The 19,794-nt window shown below is 41.5% G+C and overlaps 1 protein-coding gene across 4 annotated transcripts; it reads right to left on the bottom strand.

The window, feature by feature from the left end:
* Positions 1-405: 405 nt before the first annotated feature.
* On the bottom strand, positions 406-14,412 carry mtmr7a (myotubularin related protein 7a). Of its 4 annotated transcripts, none has more exons than XM_028009123.1 (14): positions 14,247-14,412; positions 13,899-14,054; positions 13,643-13,805; positions 11,729-11,886; positions 10,729-10,857; positions 8,855-8,989; positions 8,550-8,775; positions 6,478-6,587; positions 4,945-5,067; positions 4,660-4,709; positions 3,696-3,896; positions 3,415-3,549; positions 2,392-2,518; positions 406-2,315 (listed from the first exon to the last, which is right to left on the bottom strand). In XM_028009123.1, the coding sequence occupies exons 1-14, from the start codon at positions 14,268-14,270 to the stop codon at positions 1,983-1,985; spliced, it is 2,070 nt and encodes a 689-aa protein (XP_027864924.1). In that variant the 5' UTR covers positions 14,271-14,412; the 3' UTR covers positions 406-1,982. The 4 variants fall into 4 exon arrangements, with proteins under 4 accessions (XP_027864924.1, XP_027864925.1, XP_027864926.1 ...); XM_028009124.1 differs by having other exon boundaries at positions 13,899-14,021; positions 14,247-14,411; XM_028009125.1 differs by having other exon boundaries at positions 8,550-8,682; positions 14,247-14,410.
* Between the last annotated feature and the right edge of the window lie 5,382 nt (positions 14,413-19,794).

Raw genomic sequence — 19,794 nt, 5'->3', positions numbered from 1 at the left:
GAAATGTTGCGATTCTCAGTAATCTGTGGAGGGTAAGCACGTATCTAAGCAGTCCAAGAATGGAGCCGTGGGGAACACCGTGTGAGATTTTTGCTTGGAACGCGACTTTCTAATTGCTGAATGAGACGCAGGAAGCACAAACCAAGCAGAGCTCTGCTTTATGTGTTAAAGAAGTACAAATGAGAAGTATAAATCAAAACGTTATACTTAAGTATTCTGGATTTCACAAAGTAGACTGTAATTGACTAGAATGACATATTTGAGAGGAAACTCTTGTCACTATAAGGAAGTTAATTTAATTAAATTTTTTTTCCCACAGATGTGCCCAAACATCTACAAACAACATCGCTGGTTATTCTGAATGTGTGTGAACCTTCAGTTCATATAAACACAGAACCAATAACATACGTATAATGTTATATTTATTTCACACGATGTTTCCATACCATTACATTTATAGCAGTTGTAGTTGGTTTTTGCTTACCCGAACCAATAAAACCACTGGTGAAAATCTGTAAAGCTTTTTTTTAAATATATAGGTATATAAATAAATGCAACATTCAATTCGACTGATACTTTTGTTCCACTGACAAAAAAAACAAATAAAAAAAACAAAACAACAACAGGCATTTAACATAAAACTATAACAAAAATAATAGGTCATAGTACAAAAATATGCTGCCATGCATTGGTTTATCATCTCTTGTTTCATCGTATAATTGCACAGTAATATATGATCCACACTTAAAAATACAGCAGATTTAAAACAAATAGTTTAATAGTGTCTATAGTAGAAAAAATACTTTGTAAGGTGAATTACTAATCTAAAGGAAGCAATATGTTTGTGTTCACGTGCTCCCATCACTTCCTCCACTCAGCCGCCGTGGTCCTGTAATATCTCTGACATTCATTAAATAATAAATATTCAACAAGACAACTATTGCTCTCCAGGCGAAGCTAGAAGCCTCAGGTGTAGGACGCACAGCAACATTAATGAGAACAATGTGCCACACAAACAACAATGGATGTTTCACAGCATCAACAAAACACGTTTGTTGCCGATTCAGATTCAGTTCGAGTCTCTTCTCCGTCTGACTGCGTTTCTGATTTCGCGTGGGAACAAATCAGGTGCGGTTTGTTCCTCTGGTGCCGGTGGACGGATCCCTGCAAACGCGTCGTTCATCTGGAGTTTATTCGGATTCTGCCAGGTTCCCGCTCTGAACTTTGACGCATTGAAAATGAATACAGAGCGAAATGTAGCGGTAGTCGTAGCGTCATGCCGTGGGCACGCTTTTCTCTGATGGGGAAAAAAAAACCGAGGGGAAGACGGATAAGGCTAAAACCTGCGGAGGAGGTTTAACTTCCAGCATGACGAAAACCCTGAACATAAAGTAAAAGCATATTTATGAGATCGAATGGCCTAGTCAAAGCCCAGACATAAATTCAGTATTTGCGGGAAGACTTTTGTGGGACGTTTTCGTTCACAGATGCTGTTCGTCCAACCTGACTACGCTTGAGCTACTTTTCAGAAAAAAGTTCAGCCAAATATTTCAATCTGTAAACAAACACAAAAAAAACCAACTTCCACTTTGGTTTATCAAATGAAACCTCGACTGAAGTTTGCGGTTGTAATGTGACAAAATGGGAAAAGGTGAAAGGGGCATAAACACTTTGTAGTTAAACTTTCTGGACGATCGCATTCTACAAACAGGCATGGACGTTCATATGGCTTCCTTTAGTCTCTGTAAGTCGATCTTAATTATTACGCCTTCGTGGAAGATCAGATTAGACAGCTTAAAAATATTCAGCGATGTACTTTTCCTTTTCTGTACACTACAAAAAAACGGGAGTCAGCTACAGCTTCGGGATTGTGGGAAACCAGGCGCTGCCCAGAATCACTGTAAACTAAAAACGAAAGTTGGACGCGCAGCCGTTTGTCGGAGTGATGTTTTCAAACCCCGGGGCGTTTGCTGCGTTTTTGCTCAGGCGGCCGAGTAGGCCGCCTCGTCCGAGTCCGGGTCCCTGGCGCTGTCCTCGCTGAGGGGGGAGCGGCAGCTCACGTCTGCGATCCCGGACTCCGGGTCGCTGCCGTTGGAGAGGTTGGGGTCCGCCGTCTGGTCGGGATCCTGCGGCGCGAGGATCAGCGGGCCGTCCGCCGCCACGGGAGTGCCGGCGAGGAGGCCGCCGGTGTAGTCTTGAGGAGTGTTGGCCAGATCGAGGTTCTTCCCGAGGGCCCGCGCCGTCAAGCTCTGATCAAACACGGCAGCTTTGTGGACGTGGCTCCACTCCTGTTCCTGCTCCAGCTCGGCTATTTTCTGTTGACAGAGAAACCGTCGTTAAAGCCAGAAATGGTTTGGCAGGACGCTCGTTTCTCGTCGCCCACCGTCGTACCTGCTTGTGGGAATCCAGCTGCTCCTCCAGCTGCTGCGTCTCCTCCCGGATGACCCTCAAATAATCCTCCACCGACTGTCGGGGGTGCATCCCGCGGTCAAACCGGTTGTACAGCCCTCTCCAAAATCTACGCCAGGCAAAGAAATTTGTCAATCTTGATTATTTTTATTGTTTGTCTTCTGTTATATGTGCAACTTCTTTCTGCCCGAGTGAAATTGGCGCCCCGCAAGTGAAGTTCTTCAAATCAAACAAGATCTGTGTGGAACGTTTGTGCAGCAAAAATTTCGTCGCCTTCCTACAATAATAGCACGAGTCATTTGTTGCCAAAAGTGATATTTTAGGCTGTCATTTCAGGAAGGTGACAATTTTAAAAAATATTCACATTTCCAGAGGTCATCAAAGGTCAACCAGAGTCGCTCACATTTACAAAAAAACAAAATTTGGTATCAACCTTTTATTTGTTTTATAAAACCTTTATTTTACCAGGATAAAAAAAAAAGAGAAACAAAAACACTGAGATTAAAAACCTCGTTTTCAAGGGAGTGCTGCCCAACAGGCAGCAACAAATACGACACAAAAAATGAAACCGTTAAAAGAAAAGAAAAAACACACTCAAGATCTTTGCTTGGATGTAAAATAAAAATTGCTAAACGAGATCAAGTCATTCAAAATTTGTTGTGATTTTGCTACAAACATTTTAGCTGCACAAACACAGCAAAATTCATTTTGACCCATTTTTATTTGATTTTGTCAAGGTGTGGGTGGGAGGGGCAGGCTGACCTCTGGAGACGCTTTTTGAAATCTTAAAAATTGGAGCGGCACCAACAAAACAAAATGTGTGCCGCACAGTTGATTGCCAATGTGTTTCGTTTGATTTTGCCACTGTGGCCCGGCTGGCGGACGTTCGACGACGTCTGGAAACATTTATTCACATCTTTAAAATGATGGAAACTTTTGCTGCACAAATGTCTTCAACTTCACGCTGGTCCTTTCCCCCCCTCTGTGCACAGACAGTCTACCTACTTAAAGCAGTAGGGGGCGGTAGACGGTCGGAGGAGTCCTTGAGACTGGCTGTGGTTCTGTCTGTACAGGGGGTTGATGAACTCTGCGCGGTTCGTCCAAAGGTAACTCCACAAAGAGTGAGTCTTTTCGTGAACACTTTTCATGAACAGCGACAAAGAAAAGACGACATTAGCGTTCACAGGTTCCTCAGACCAAGTCGTCACCATTTTAAAAAAAACAAAACGAAGCAAAAAACACAAAAGTGGAAAAAGCAAATCCCGGCAGAAAGTTTCAAACCTCACCGGAGCTCTCTCCTCTCCCGCTGGTTGTTGCCGATGAAGTTCCCGAACTGGCAGGAGTAGATGTGGCTGTGAATCGTGATCAGGAGATTCTCGTTGTATTCGAAGGCGCAGGGGAACTGCTCCATCAGCTGCCACACGCACTCCAGGAACTGATCGACAATCGGAGACACCTCTTTTGGGTCTCCCGCCAACTGGTTGCATCTGGAGAGGGAAACACACAGCACAGAAATCCCAGTGAGGTCTGATACTAGACATCACAAACCCATTTTATTTGAGATTTTTTTTTTTCTTTCTTAGGTAGGCCAAAACGAAGCGGTAATTACTGTAACTGTGAAGTTGGAGGAAAATGCCTACATTGTTTGCAAGTAAAAATCTGACAAGTGTGGCATGCACTTGTATTCAGCCACACAAAGTTAAAACTTTGTAGAAGTATCGACTTCTTAAAGACTGAAAATTTTGCAGATTCTTTTTCTTTTTGGAAAAACATCTTAACCTCAGTCAGACTGAATGGAGATCACATGTAAAAAAATAAAAATAAATAAAAAATAAATTCTTGCCACAGATTCTCAACTGAATTCAGGCCTGGACTTTGACTGGGCCATCCAAGCCCCTGATTACGCTTCGATCCAGACTTTTCATGGTAGGTCTAGTTGTTGTTGTCCTGCTGGAAGCTGACCGTCCAACCTCTGCAGACCAGAATCGGTCTGTATTCGGCCGCTTCCGTCTTCCAATAAATTGAGCTGCTTCATCGTCATCCTTCGTTTCCAGATGAACCGTGGTTAACTGCAGCTGAGACCCAATTACACATTAATTAGGCGACCTCTAAAAGCAGTTGATTGGATTTTAAATCGGGGGTATCAGAGTAAGAACAAAGAATGTTGAAACCCATTGGTCAATCTTCTGCTTAGGAGCCATTTTGAATCGGTGCGAATGATTTTGCAAGACGTTACGATTAGAGTCAAACCTTTGAGTGAACTTGTGTCCAAATGAGACCCAGTCTTTTTCAATGAGGACCTAAGTGCAGAAAAGAAAGAGACCGTAACCAATCAAAGTTATGTGTTGCATGCCGTGATAATCGTCTCCTAACCTCAGAGATGATTTTGCATAATATGCTTCAAACACATATGGGAACAGAAATGTTTTGCGTCCGGCACCACCAACTGGAGCCGGAATGAAGTCGATCGAATTTAGACAAGAGCAGTCCATCATTAGAGGTTAAATGAAGAGAAAGATGGTTGAGTGGATTTACCATGAGTCCTTTCAGGGTCCTGTAGTAGGGATCCAGCAGCACGCAGGCCACTGAACACACCTGGGCTGTGCGGTCCCACCCGTCTGAACAGTGGACCAGGACACTGATGCCTTCTGCAACAGCCTGCGTGTAAAAACAATCAGAGAGAGACACAGCCGTTTTCATTGCTGACAAAAACATTCCAGTACTCCGTCTCATCGACTGGTTCTGAAAATCAGCCTGATTTCTTCTACTTTCAGCTCCCTGCATCGTGTGTTATTTACAGAACACAGAGTTTAACTAATGGAAATGTAATCCCACATGTGCTAAACCTGCCAGCTCCTCCCTGGGGGGGATCTCAAGGCGTTCCCAGAAACACAGCACAAAGCACACGTAGAATGCTTGAGCGCACCCCCATGGGCTCGTCCAGTGTTGGTCACGTCAACCGGCTGCAGAGCGTACGGGCAAAATCCTCGTCTCTAAGTTGTACCACGGAACAGAAAGCTGACATCGTTGGTTCTCCCTACATCCAGCGGGTGGCGCAGGTCGCTACAATCGACAGCAGCCACACAGGCGCACCCGCTAGCAGGAAACAAACGCACCGAGTACAACACTTTCATTCTATTGGCTGAGAGGTTGCCAGGCGACGGTACTTTTTGTTTCCAGAGAGAGCAGAAGACGTTGCACAAGCGAGCACATTTGAGCCGACCAAATGTCCGCAAGTTTTGAGCGCGAGGAGAACGGTTTGAGAAAGTACAGCGGCTATTTGGAAGAGAGGAGAAATTTTGAGAACAAGCCTTACAGGTTTTGAAAAGACAGACAAGAAATCCTGCTTTCAGACTGAAAATGTGTGTTCTCGAATTATGGCAGAAAAATTCTCCCATGAATAACCCCTGAATAGACCTTACCAGAGAGGCTTAGGAGTGCAATTTAAATTGAATTTAAAAGGGATTTCCTCTTTATACAGTGAAAATTATACAGTCAGGCTCATCACAATTGGTCGTCTTTGACTTGGGACAACGCTTCTCAAAAAATTACACCAATAAATTTGAAAGTCTCTTTACTTCTTTTTTTTTTCTTTTATGTTTTGACATTTGTAGTGAAAATGTATTTAAGGAGTGAGCAGCAGAACTGAGTATGTGTACTACAGCCTTTAAAAACGAGGAAAATCCTTCTTGCCCAATCACAAAATATCAACCTAGCATTTCAAAGTTTGACATGAGTTTTCCAACTGGACAATGATCACAGGCACACATCAGAATCTCACGTTGAAATGGATCAAACAAGCAAAGATTAAGCTTCTGGTGTATTCTGAGTCCTGTTGGAAACCAATCGAATTAAATTAACTCTACCCGTTCTGCCAGGAAAGGCAAACAAATGTCCTACCGTAATTATACCAAAAAACCGATTCTCATTTTTAAAAATGAAGTTAAGTCAATGCATCTACTCCTCCTCCTCACTACTTCTCCAGCATACTACGCAGAAACAAACCTTCACAAACCGTTTCTTAAAGAATCAGTGACACAGACAGCAGGGATTAGCCTCCAGACTGACCTTGGCGATGAAGACGCCGGTATCCAGAACAGCTTTGATGTGCTTCAGCCAGCCTGAGCTCTCCAAGCCCTCCAGGAAGTCAGACATGGAGGGAGAACGAAGCTCGCACACTGAAAGCACAACACAGCTGTCTCAGTGGCAGGAAGTGCGAAGCAGACCTGATCGCTGGAGTTTATGGAACATCATTCTCTCCCACAGCGTGCAATCTGTGCGTAGCTGGTCTTTCCCCCCCAAGACAGATTTCTCTAATATCACAGTTTAATCTGTAACAAAGTCAAAATGTAGCTTCTAGGTCGAACACTTTAGGCTAGATGAACATTAATTGGAGTTTAGCTTTCCTAACACAGTTTGTAACTTGTACAAAAATACGACTATTGTTTTCTTGGTTTTTTTTGTGAACTCAACATTACCATTTTGTCTATAAGAAAACGTGGTACCACTTTAAACAATACTATGTATTTTTAAGAGTAAGTCTGAAAATAATGAAGTTGTAACACTTTATGGACAAAATTTATGACAAATGTACTTTGCAACATGACATTGCAAGGATATACAGTGGATGGATGGATTTTATACTTAATGCAGAATCACAATTTCTTAATATAATAATAATAATAATGGTTAAGTGCATTAGTCATTTAGCTAATGCACTTAGTAATTCTTTATACACTGCTTGACTAAGAACTAATTAATAACTTACTGACAGTAATTTATACCAAAAAATTGCAAGTGACATTTCAAAACTGTCATGAATTTAGCATTAAGTTATTATGTAGTAATTATCATATGTTGGGGCAAAGCTGAGAAAATATTGAGTGGAGACAGCAGTGGAGGTCAGCAGCACACAGTAAGCTCCTACTCGACACAGGACGGCAGCAACTACCCACCGACTGAACATATGAAGAAGCAACACAAAGCTGAAAAAGGGTGGGACTAAAACATAAAAACCTATTTTTTAGACTAGTTTTTCTGCCATCCCCATCTAATGCTGCCCTGGGTAACCACCTTCTTTTTACCCATATCCAAAACCGGCCATTTGATGAGGAAGTTGAGTACATTAACAATAAAGAATTGTGTAAAAATAATACTAAAAACATTGGCAATCAATATCACACAGGCAACAGAGACTCCTGCTGACGCTGCACCAGTTTGTCTGACAGGAGAGACGCAGGTCATCGGGTTGACTGAGCCGGTGGCTCGGTGAACGGGCCTCTTCTGGGAAGGTAATCTGAGTTAATGGTGCCAGGCTGGGGGGTCCTGTAAATCTCATTGAAGCGTGCAGTCGTGTAGAGGGCTGCCGTCTCCTGGCATCTGAAGAATTCCCCTTCAGTCCCAGGGGGGCAAAGAGTTATCAAAACTGAGCACAACTCTTAACTCTTCAGACTTGAAATCACATCGTTCTCACGCCCTCCGTCTCCCTCCAGGGGGATAACGTTAGGGGCAGTCCACTCCGGGAAACCAAAACCCTCCAAAATCAAAGCCAGCGCCCCTGGACGATACCCAGGAACCCTCCTGGAGACTCATTTGAAGCTAACTGCAGCTCAGTCTGCATGACCACAGCTGAATAAAAGCACAGAGGCCTCAGATTCCCTCGCTGTGCTTCAGTAAAGGTGAAACACAAATACAATGCTGTGAAAAAGTATTTCCCTTCCTTACTTTGAATCCCCAGAACCAAACATGAAGAAGCAACATTCAGTTTTTACGCTCCGCAAATCTGGAACAAACTTCCAGAAAACCGCAAAACAGCCGAAACACCGAGTTCCTTTAAATCTCGGCTGAAAACCAACCTGGTTAGTTACTTTTGATTCTTTTTTTTTCCTCCTAAAAAAATGTGTTGGTTTTATGTCAGGTGTAAAAAACAAAATCAAGCACTTTTGTTTCATCGATCAAGAGAATATCTGCCCAAAAGTGCTGAGATAGTTTGGATAGTTTATCATTCCGGCTCATGACTGAAATCATGACTTAAAATCTACCTTTTTGTACTCAGTCAGGTTTTTTTTAACATAAACATTTTGTTTCTGCATCTGAAGCGTGAACTGGGATGTCATCCGAAGAGAGCGCAGCAATTTCACCTTCCAGCATTTTCTGCTGGCTGTTCCTCATGACGTGGATGTTCTCGATCCCCATGAACTGGAACTTTATGTTGGAGTAGTTGTCTTCGTTCTCGTAGCCTTTTCCTGCCGCCCTGTTCGCGATCGCGTTCAACTGAAGAGACAAGACAACACACACACACGGGCACCCACACCGGTTCATTTCAGCCTCCATGTCACAGGAAACCTTGCGCACAACCAGGAAGTCCTGAGGACATGCAGCTGTTAAAAACAAACAGCTGAGCACATGTTACTGCCGGCGGCTCGCGTTTCCACAAAGGGCTCACCTTGGGCCTGGTGTCCACCACATACATGAAGTCGCTGCGGGGATTGGACCTCAAGATGGCCTCCAGCATCTGCTCGTCCTCCAGGCAGCGAGCGCTGAAACCCGACAGGGGCTGGCTGCTGCGGCAGATGGCAGCCTGGGAGGGATTTGTGATCAACAGGTGAGCGTGAGACGAACCGATTTACATTTTTGCATGAGCTGCATGATATTAGAAAAAACACGAGGTGGCGATTTTATTGTTCACGAATGGGATCAGAGGCGGGTAGAGTAGCCAAAATGTGCACTTACTTAAGAGTACTTCAACATGCTTTTACTCGGGTAAAAGTAAAAAGCAGCCGTTCAAGAAATTACTTAAAAGGAGAAAAAAAACAAAAAAGAAAAACGACTACTTAAGTACTGAGCATCTGATCAGCAAAAATGATAAAATGATGGAGAAAAATATAAAGTTATGTGGAAATAATTGTGATTTATACAGGCACGTAGTCTAAAATAGTGTTTTAAATGCCCAAATTAAAATAATTCATATAAATAATTCCAAGTACAAAATAACAAAAAATCAGAGAATAATTTTCCAAATCAGTTTTTTTCAATATGAAAACTTGAGAAACTTTAACTAAAACAGGTCTGTGTCTGAATTAAGTTTTGCCTAAAACAAACTTGTCCTTCATTCAGTGAAGTTACACACAGAGGGTTACTAAAGGAAGAATCCTTCATAAGAAAATTACTCAAGTAAAAGTCCTAAAACTACATTTTTTTCCCATAACGTTAATCAAATAAAAGTAACTAGTCACTACTAAGCTCTGGTTGCGATTAATACAAGTTTTTCTTACTATTCTCTTTCTTTTCCATCGTTTTACTTTCACAACTCTTTCTAATTTTGCTCCGTATCAAGTGTTGGCATTAAGAGACGGAGAACGCTAATCCAAAACGCCTGATATAGAACTAGGAAAACAGAGTTTCACTTCAGATATTTCCATGCGACGCTTCAGTTTAAGGCAAAACGTAAAACAATCAGCAGTAGATTCATGTTTAGTACATCTCTTCCTGCATGTTGCATTTGGACTCACAGAGTCTCTCAGTTTCTCACATCTCCATTTAAAAGCCACGAAGGAACTGATCTGAACATGATCCAGAATATAGCAGACACAGACCCCCCTCCCCCGAGCTTACCCTGGGAATCTGACCCCGCAATGCTGCTTGACAAAAATCAGCATTTGGGAAAATATATTTGCTGAGAGGTAAATTTGTCAAAAGAAAAACTAAGTTGCAGCCACGCTGCTTTTTCATAATTCCTCTGAAGACGAAACTGGAACATGGCTTTGTGGAGCTGTGTCACACAGATGTGTTGTGGCATTAAGAAGGTAAGTGTCAGAGCTAATTAATAAAATTCATGGTACATATATTTCTACAGAATTGGTTAGTGCAAAAAAGTAATCAATTAATCTACAACTGATCAAGCCTCCCATGAAGGAATGCTTTCTTACTGCATTTTAGGCTACAATATGGTTATTTTCTCATTTAAAAACAGAAAGTTAATTATATATTTGCATCTTTTAATCTCTCTTTCTTTCTCTCTCTCTCTCTCCTTCCCTCCCCAGATTGCGAAATGTCTTGCCTGCGAGACAGAAGAGAAGCTGCTACCGAGCAAACAGACCCATTATTAATCAACTTTGTTCAAAAAACTGGCCCAAGAACGTCAATATCTCCACCAAAACGTCGCCTCTTATCTTGATTATTTGTGATTTTAAAACAACAACAAAAAAACAGAATGGTTCGGGAAGGAGACGGAGAAATGGAAATTGCGATCATCGTTGCAATCCTCCCACCGGACCCTTGTGATGCTAAAATAGAAAATGAGACACGCAGGCAACTTACATGGTTTTCTTTGGAGTAATAGGACAGGGCGGGGAATCGGCCTCTGCTTCTGAACTTGGAGCTGCCCACCAGCACCGGGGGCGCGGCGGAGTCGGGTACAAACAGCTCGGCGGGGTAAGTGTCGCTCACCTTTAAGAAAATAGAATTAAAAACAACACAAATTTAATAACAATCACCATATTACAAGTGACTGCTGTGGCCAAAAATGTATTATTTTGCAGCACCTTTTTCAAAAGGTTGTGGTCAAAGTTGCACTTTTTTCCCAGCTTTATTTTTGCCACAACGTGGTCTTGCACAAAAAAAAAGTTCAAATTGCTGCACATAATCTTCCCAAAAGAGACATGGTTTTAGCATAGTTAACATTTAAAATGTAAATAACACGTTCAAGTGCCTTCTTGAAATAGCACCGTTAAAAGGGACAGTGTTATGCGTTTCAGCCTTCAGCTGTTATAAAAATTTAATGTGTATCAAAGACGACTGAAAAGAAATTTTACGTTGTAATTTAACGCCTTGAAATTGGACCTCTGTCCCTTTAAGAAACTCCGGCTCCATTTCTAAAACTCCGCCTTCAGGAAATCATTGCAACATTGCTCCTCTGTTAACCCTTCCATGTTCTTTACGAGAGTGGCGCTGTGAGGAAGCTCATGTAAGGAGCAGCAGTGAGGCGTTTGCTAATAGCTGCTGACTAGTCTGAAGGAGCCGAGTGGAAACTTGGAAACTGCAGCTCTGAGGAGGAGCTACGCCCTCGGTCCCTGCCAGGTGTTTTGCACAGCTAAATGGTTGCCATGGAGATTAAATGACTTCTCAAACATGCATGAAAGAATCAAAGCAACGCTCCAGGTACGTTTCGGATTAAGAAATAACATAACGCAAAGTTCCCCACCCCCCCCAAAAAAAAAGTATTTCACCTAACACTGTCCCTTTATTAAGTCATGTCCTGATCTCAACCTCCTGCAGGGATCAGGATTAAATCTGTCCACTCCAAGGTCGGCTCTTTGACCTTATGGTGTTGGTTGACCGGGGAGAGTTTCCACTGGGCGTTCGGGAGTCCCATCCGGCTGAAGTCGGCCTTGAGGTCAACGAAGGTCCACTCCCGCCGCCTCGCCTCCTCGTCGACGTTGGGCTGGTAGGAGAAGCAGTACAGTTCCTCGTAGCGCTCTGAAAGGCCCGGCGCAGAGGGAAAGCGGGAGTTAGATTGCAAAGATGTTCAAGCAACTTTAGCTACTTTTCTTCTTCTTTTTTTTTTTTTTTTTGTCAATTAAGAACCAAACGCTTCAAAATGTTTTTGTTTGGATTTTACGCGATGCGTTGAAATTCATTACAAAGGATCTCAAGCTCATTCAGAGAATATGGAGAAGGTCTGTGAACAACAGTTGAAGTCTTGCCACATATTGTGGATTGAATTTAGGTACGGGCTTTGACTAGGCCATCTGCAGACATGTGTATGCTTTGACCTAAACCAGGGGACTGTCGCCTCGGGTTCCAAGAGGCTCTTTGGACCGTCCACAACAATAATAAACAACTAACTAGTACTTTTAATACAGATATATTACGAAATGTAAGGTTTTGTGATTAATCGTGCCTTGTAGTAAATTAGAAAATATTTTTCTTATCTTTAAGTTGAAACACTAAATGTATCTCTCCAATTTTTTTTTTCTTTTTACAAAATTTCACATTTCTTCTTTTTTTTTCAAAACAAACAAAAAAAAAGAAATAAAGCAGTGGTACTTTAACAATGACAACATTCATTTTGTATATATTTAACTCTTTGGTTCTAAACAAGTTTTGTTTGGCTGGACTGGGGGTGAAAACGACTTTTTGGATGGTAAAGGTTGCAGACTCCAGGTCCGAACTGTTCCGTCGTTTTAGGTTTGTTCTCCTGCTGAAAACTGAATCCGTTCCTCAAAGTCTTCAGTAGGTTTTCATCAGATTCTGGTTTTGAAACTAGGGTGGAAAATCCCACCTTAGCGTTATCTGATCGTTACGCCCTCTTCCGGAAAAGGACTTCCTCATATTGACTGGTTTTCTTTCTTTCTTCTTTTTGTTTTGTAAACTACTTGTACTAACAGATTTTTATTTTCACTTTTAATTGAACAGATCTGCCAGTGGAACTAGTGCTCTGTTTTATGAATATCCAAGAATTTCTTACATAAGACAAGATCCTACATCTTACTGAAGAGTTACTACCGAGATATTTGTACTAGAAAATAAATAGAAATACCCAGTTAGATTTTATGTTTTTGCCGTTTGGTTGTTTTTTTATGGTGTAAATATATATATATATATATATATATACACACCTGTATCAGTCTTGATATGGAAATATTCTAGATTGGGAATCGGATACATAAGGACAGATCTATGCAGCCTAATTCTATGGTTTGTGCTCTGAGCGAAGTCATGTTTTGTTATTTATTTGACATTATATTTGGAATCCCTAATTGCACTTTATTTTTAAATGTTGGCCATTTAAAAATAACAGTTGGTTATTATTTATTTTATGTCCCCTGTTATACTCCTAATTAGAGGTTTGCTTCTTTTTTTTTAAATGGCTGCCCAAGTTTATGAAGCTGTTTGTGTGTTTAAGTGTGCTGTACTGCTGCAGTCGTCAAATAAAGGAGTAATTCAACACGTTTATGTCAGTGTTTAAAAAAACAAAGCAGCATTTTAAGTCAATGCAGCAATGTTTGACTATATCGGATCGGAATCGGACGATACTAGGCCTCAAATATCGGTATCGGAAGTGAAAAAAGGTGAATCCTTAAATATTAATGTTGGATATCTGCCCAAATGTTCTTCTCAGCGTGTCCTTTACTATATGCATTATAAAAAGTGAGTGTATGAATACTTTCCCCAGCCTAATACTAGTTTTAAAGAACGGGTAGAGAGGAGAGTCTGAGCCTTCAGAGCTCACCGGGCTGGGAGAGCCGCTGCAGGGACAGGTGGACGTCCTGACAGTCCTGCTCTCTAGGAATGTTGAAGTGAAGAATCTGGAAGTTCTTGCAGCGGATCAGCAGAGGACACCCTGAGGCGCTGGCAGCCTGTTTGTCCACGCTGCACACCAAACCGTGGAGCACCTGAGGAAAGCACGCGGAGCCCACATGAACACATAAAAATAGCGACACATTATTTCTGCCCCGTGGGGGGTGAGTGAGCCAATAATGAGTTACCCATGTTTCACTGCGGCCTCCAGTCTCGCTCTCCACGAAGATGCTGTGGGTGGCCGTCAGGTAGAGGGTGCCCACCCTGCTCCTTCTGGGGGACACTCTGTCCAGCAGCCGGACATTCTCCACCTGCAGGGAGGACACGGATACATCAGACACACTCTGCCAGCGTGGCAGCAGCACACACACACACACACACACACACACACACACACCCTTTACGTCGATCATGTGTGTGTTTGTTTAATCAGATATATAATCCACAATCTGTCTGTGTTTGTCAGTCTGACGCTTTTCTGCTAATGCGGAAATACAAGCGAAGCTAATCACTGCATCAGGAGGATCCGCGGTTACCTTCGGCAGTCGGATGTGCTCCATCAGCGGCTGAGCGGGTCCGGTCCAATCAGCTCCGCAGCTCGGGTTCGGTACACCATTAATTACGGTTAAAGAAGCGGCTCCGCGAAGCTCTCAGGTACAACCAGCCATATTATTTCTATTGTCTGGGCTGCAGTCAGCCGCTGGGTCCTAAAGCCCGTCACTTCAACGCGTTTAAAGGGACAGCTCTATTTTTTAAATTTATTTAGTTATTTTTACCTGAGGTTATAATCTATGGAAGCCCGTTGCCGCCACTCTGGTCAAAAAATAAGTAAATAAATAAATTATCTCATTATTTTGACATGCTATCTCAAAATATTTTCATCATTTTGAGATACTTTATTGAGATAGTATCTCAAAATAATGATTCTTTTTTTTTTTTTTTTTTACCAGAGTGGCGGAAACAGGCTTCCATAATAATCATTAACAATTCTCACTAGAGATTGAAATAACATTTCTGTTGTAAAACTAAATAAATAAATGTTGTATTTATAAAAAATATATTAGACCGCCATGCTACTCTGATCCAGTCATTCACGCAGAAGGACTTACATTGTCCAACTGACATTTCTGTAAGAAAAGTTTATTTTGTATTAGCTTTACAACATATTTTAATTGTCTTAAAAACAGAAAAATGGGTAAACATCCTCGTAATTAAAAAAGAAGTTAAATTAGTCAAGTATACTACTGTTTTTGTGCTGAAACGTTAAAATTCAGTCCCCCTTTTTGACTGGAGTCGAAATAAATGAACTTGATCATATTCTGATTTACTGAGATGCACCTGCGTGTTTCCTTAACCTGTTTGTCTTTTTGACATCCTGTTTTGTTGTACAAATGTGTTTATTCAAAGTTGTTCCAGAACAAAATAAAGACCCACATGTTATTTTGTCATGCAGGCCACTGCAAGCAAAGCAACAAAAAAAAAAAAAAATTCACAGTTGAGTGCAACTGCTGCAGCTGAATGAAAGGTGTCCCGTTGTGAATGCTGTGATCGGGACTTGGATGTTGATGTGAAAGCTTTTTTCTTTTTTTTTTCAGTTGAAATCCTCAACAGTCAGAATATCAATATTACACATATCACTTTAGACCACAGCAGCTCACCTAAGAGCAATGTTTGACGAACAACATGAGTTCTTTTAGGAAAGCAGTGCCAAAAATGCTAACATGTTGTTTGTGTGTGGACCTCGGCCCAGTCAATAAATAAAAGCACAAACAGCACCTGCGATGTCACGTGAGCCAAATGGAAACTGGTTTCATGTCAGAGCACCTGGGCGAAGTTTGTCTTTCTTATTGAGGATTCTTAGTTTCAACCAAACGGCGCTGCTGCAGACATTGTGACATGTCATAGCAGGATGAGCAGAGTTGGGCTAAAAAACAAGTTCATTCCAGTGAGGGGTTGGAGTTGGAGCCAGCTGGCTGTCTGACAACACTCACAGGGAACAGTTATCAGATACAAACCATCAACAAGGAGACTGTCTCCTGCTGTCTTTTTATTTATATATTTTATTTTTTACAAAAAAAATGCGTCTGTTACCTCAGTAGAAGAGCCCTCACTGTAAATGTTAAGGTACAAGGGAAGTTTATTTAGCTAGAAATAATTCACGCACCAGTCAAATCGAAAGTACTGCACACAAAATCAAAAGAAAGAAAGAAGAAGAAAAAAAGATATATTTTAAATGTGATATGATCTTAAATCTCACGCTTCAAGAAGTCATCAGTGTGGCACAACGTTGCCGTGACTCTTTGATCAAAAGCTGCTTGGTACATTTATTTAAATCCATCAAGAAAGATTATAACGACAACAAAAATCTATGTTTAACCAAGTTACCAACCTTCCCAGGACGACAAATTCCTGGGAAGTAAAATCGCCTGTCAGGCTGGACGTGTCATGAATCCAGAATGATTGTTTTTTATTTATTCTTGTCTTGTGGTTGAGTTTTTCTTCTCCTTTCATTTCTCCTGTCTTACCTGCAAATTCTCCTGCTGCTTATCGTCTTGCGGCTTCCACGTGTGATTGGCTCATCTGTTCGGTGAGTCTGTTGTACGGATGTGTTTTATTTTATGGTGGGAGAGCCAAAGGAAACTCTACAACTTGGGGATCGTGCATTTATTGAGTCAGCCGTGACGTTGATGGGTGGCTATCTAAGAGCTACGGCTTGAACAGAATTAGGTAATCAACAGGTTAATGATGCCAAAGTCGGCGACAAAATCTACCAAAGTAGCTGCAAAAAGAAATTAATCAATGAGCTTCATCTGTTCTGTCAAAGATCTGATTGAACCTGATTGAAAATGTATATAAAGGTACCCCAACTTCAATGAATTGGAACGATGGTGTAAAGACAAATGGGACAAATTTTTGCCACAATGACGTGAGGCACTCATAAAGTAAGTCAGAAACGGCTACTACAACTTCCAAAATGTGTTTCTGTAAGCTACTGAATCACTGGATGATAATTCACATGCTACTCATCGCCTGTTTTGGTGTTTTGATTATCAAGACTGTGTGGAATCTGTGTTTTTGTGCACCTTAGATTAGACTGAAATCATTTTAGGACATGGTAAAAACCAGATATGTTTCTCTCGTGGTTCTCTCGTACAACAAAACACACTTGAATGAACGTCTGCTTTCTTTTCCCATGACCGTAAATGATCAGCGAGCACGCAAAAGGGAGAAATATATTTTAAAAAAGCATTTATGCAACAGGAAAATTTTAAATGCATCCAAAAATTGGAGATGACAAGACATCTAAAAATCTAATCTGACAGCTGCTTTTACACAACAAAGTGCCGAGCCCCCTGGCTCTGGGTATAAATTTTGAGTATTGCTCAAGAGATTGTCACAATGTTGAATAGAGAGTGAAGATTTTCTGGAGAGGTTTCCAAGTGCACACACAGATTGGTACCATGTGGCCAAAAGGTTGAAGCATGCATTCAGATTCAAATTCAATGTGTAGCAAGAGCTCTGCAAATATTGTCGGCATGGTTTTGGTAAGTGCTCAAATATTTTAAGCGTGCTACCTCAGTTTGTGAGCCATAGCTGACTGAGGTATGGGGTGGAGGACTGAATCTGAACTGCAAGACGTTATGGACCAAGTCCAAGTCCCCCCACTTAGTGACTGCGCCCTCTGCACCTCACTCCTGTAGACCTTCCCTCTGTGTGCCTCAGTGTCCCACCAAATGTCGTCGCCCTTCCTGTTTGACTGGTTGGGTCGTGTCCCACAACCCACATCAGTCTATACATGTGGTCTGCATTGTGTAATAATGATTTTCATTGCCCAGTTTAGCAAGTTTCTCATTCCTTTATGAAGAATTCGATTATTAATTGTTGGGGATTTTTTTTGTTTTGTTTTTAGCAGCCACATAGTTTAAACCTACAGCGGATTCGGCACTGAAGGGGAAAGCCGTGACGATGCATTTTCAACATGGATGACTACGGATCAAACTATGGTGATGCCACATGCTATAGGAAGCAATACTAAACAAAACAACTGTTTTGTCACCTCTGTTATAACCTCCATAAATAACCCAGCCTCCATCCATACGTTCGTCCTGTTGAAAATGTATCAAAAATGTGCCACACACAGAGCAGAAAATCAGCCAGTACAAGCAATCAGACTTTACTTATTTTATTCTTTTTTAGCGCTAAAAAAGGAGACGCTTACCCTTACAGACTAGGTGTGAATGTGACCGAGTCTATACAGCATCTGATCAAAAACGAGAAGATTCGTTTACTATACTACAGATGCACCTGGTGGTCATCTGATGTCTTACGTCATTTTATCAACTAAGTTTCTATTTCCTGGGAGACGGGAGTCTGAGGAATTTCTATAGATGTTACAATTACAGAGGGCTTTTGTGTGAGAATATGAGAGTGTAGTGTGTGAAAGCATGTTAATGTATTTGAGCTTGATAAGCGCCTCAACAGTCCGTTCATCCATCATCATCTGCTCAGTCAGTGGTCAGATCATAGGAGCATCAGCCTAAGCAAAAACCCGGACTTCAGAGTTTAGTTTGGGGGAAAAAAAATCCAACTGGACCCGGCTCTAGCCCATGGACATTGCATCCAAGTTCTATCCAACACTAATTAACTCTAACTGGAAGCCTGAGCCCCAAGCAAACCCAACATGTCGCTTGTTGTAACCTTAGAGTGAGTCAAAAGCAAATCTTCTGGAACCTCTGAAGTGTTTGAAGCCCTCCCAGGTGTGAGAGTTGAAACTCCATCAGACAAGAGACTCTGCTAGACGTTACCAGCAGAGCAATAACTTTGGGCATCTTCCCCTACGTCACAATCTTTCCCTTCCCCAGAGGGTTCTAGATTTGCGGCTGCAGATCAGATGGGTCGACCACAAAGTCGATTGTGAGACTGCAGCCTTAGATACCCTCCCTCTTGCTTGAACATGGTGTTCGTTATGGATAATCCATAACAAGCACACGCTAAGAGAGCTAAGAGATGTACGTCAAGGCAAGTCCAACAACATCTAGCTGAAATATTAATTTCTCTTAATTATAGTGCACCCTAGAGATTAATGTTTGGCACGGTTGCTATACTTGCTCTAACTGGGAATGGGAATGTCATCTAATTGTAACCACATCTAAGAAATGCCTAGTTAGTGGTAACTAGCTATCAATGTGTCTTTATTCTGCCTGAGTCTTCTCATTTTTAAAGCTTTCAGAAGATGGATATTCTATTCGACTTCATCTCCACAGAAGATTTGTAGGACATTATTGGCTAAATGATGGGATTAGATAAAGCATTTTTGCAATGTAGCAAACACAACAACCAAAACATCTCGATGGAAATGTGCGTGGCCAGCCCTTTGATGCAGCTCATCCAAGGATTATGAAGGAATAAGGTTTTATTTAGGTTTGATTTATGGTTTACGCGTCTGTAGCTTAAATCAAGAATAATGCCACTAACTGATTGACTGTAGAGGATTTTGGTTTTTCAGGAGGGGTGCCTGGGCTGTATTTAGCCTCCAAAAAACACATTTTGAGATATTGTCTGATGTATTGTCTGCAACTGGAAAAGGGTTCTTCGCATTCAATGCATCGACTGAGAACGCAGAAGACAATAAAAGCAGTCAAACTGGATTCGTGTCTTAATTTACATTCTCTCCCACTGTGTGCTCATGCAAAATGAACCAGAGAACCCCCCCTACTCTCACCCCCTGTGAGCATTTATTAGTGGAGAGTTCATGTTTGAGAGTAAGTGCATCCCGAGGGACTTGAACATTGAGTCAACTTTAGGTCAAGATACTTGGACATGACAATAACATTTTAAAGAATTTATTAACCGCTCCCACATGCATTAAAAGTCACAAATTACACTTCTCGGTTACCATTATGTTTTTTTTACGAGATAAAACTTAATAAACGACTCACATTACAACATTTGAAACTGTATACATTTGTTATTTTTGGACAACAGCCACCAGTTGTTGTTTTTTTTTTTACCCCCTTTCTATTTGAATCACAGAATAAATAACCACCATACACACATTTTAAAGTTGTTCTCTCTGTAAGACCA

The sequence above is a fragment of the Xiphophorus couchianus genome, chromosome 23 (genome assembly GCF_001444195.1).
Source record: "Xiphophorus couchianus chromosome 23, X_couchianus-1.0, whole genome shotgun sequence".
NCBI lineage: Eukaryota > Metazoa > Chordata > Actinopteri > Cyprinodontiformes > Poeciliidae > Xiphophorus > Xiphophorus couchianus.
This window is presented reverse-complemented; position numbering and strand designations above follow the sequence as displayed.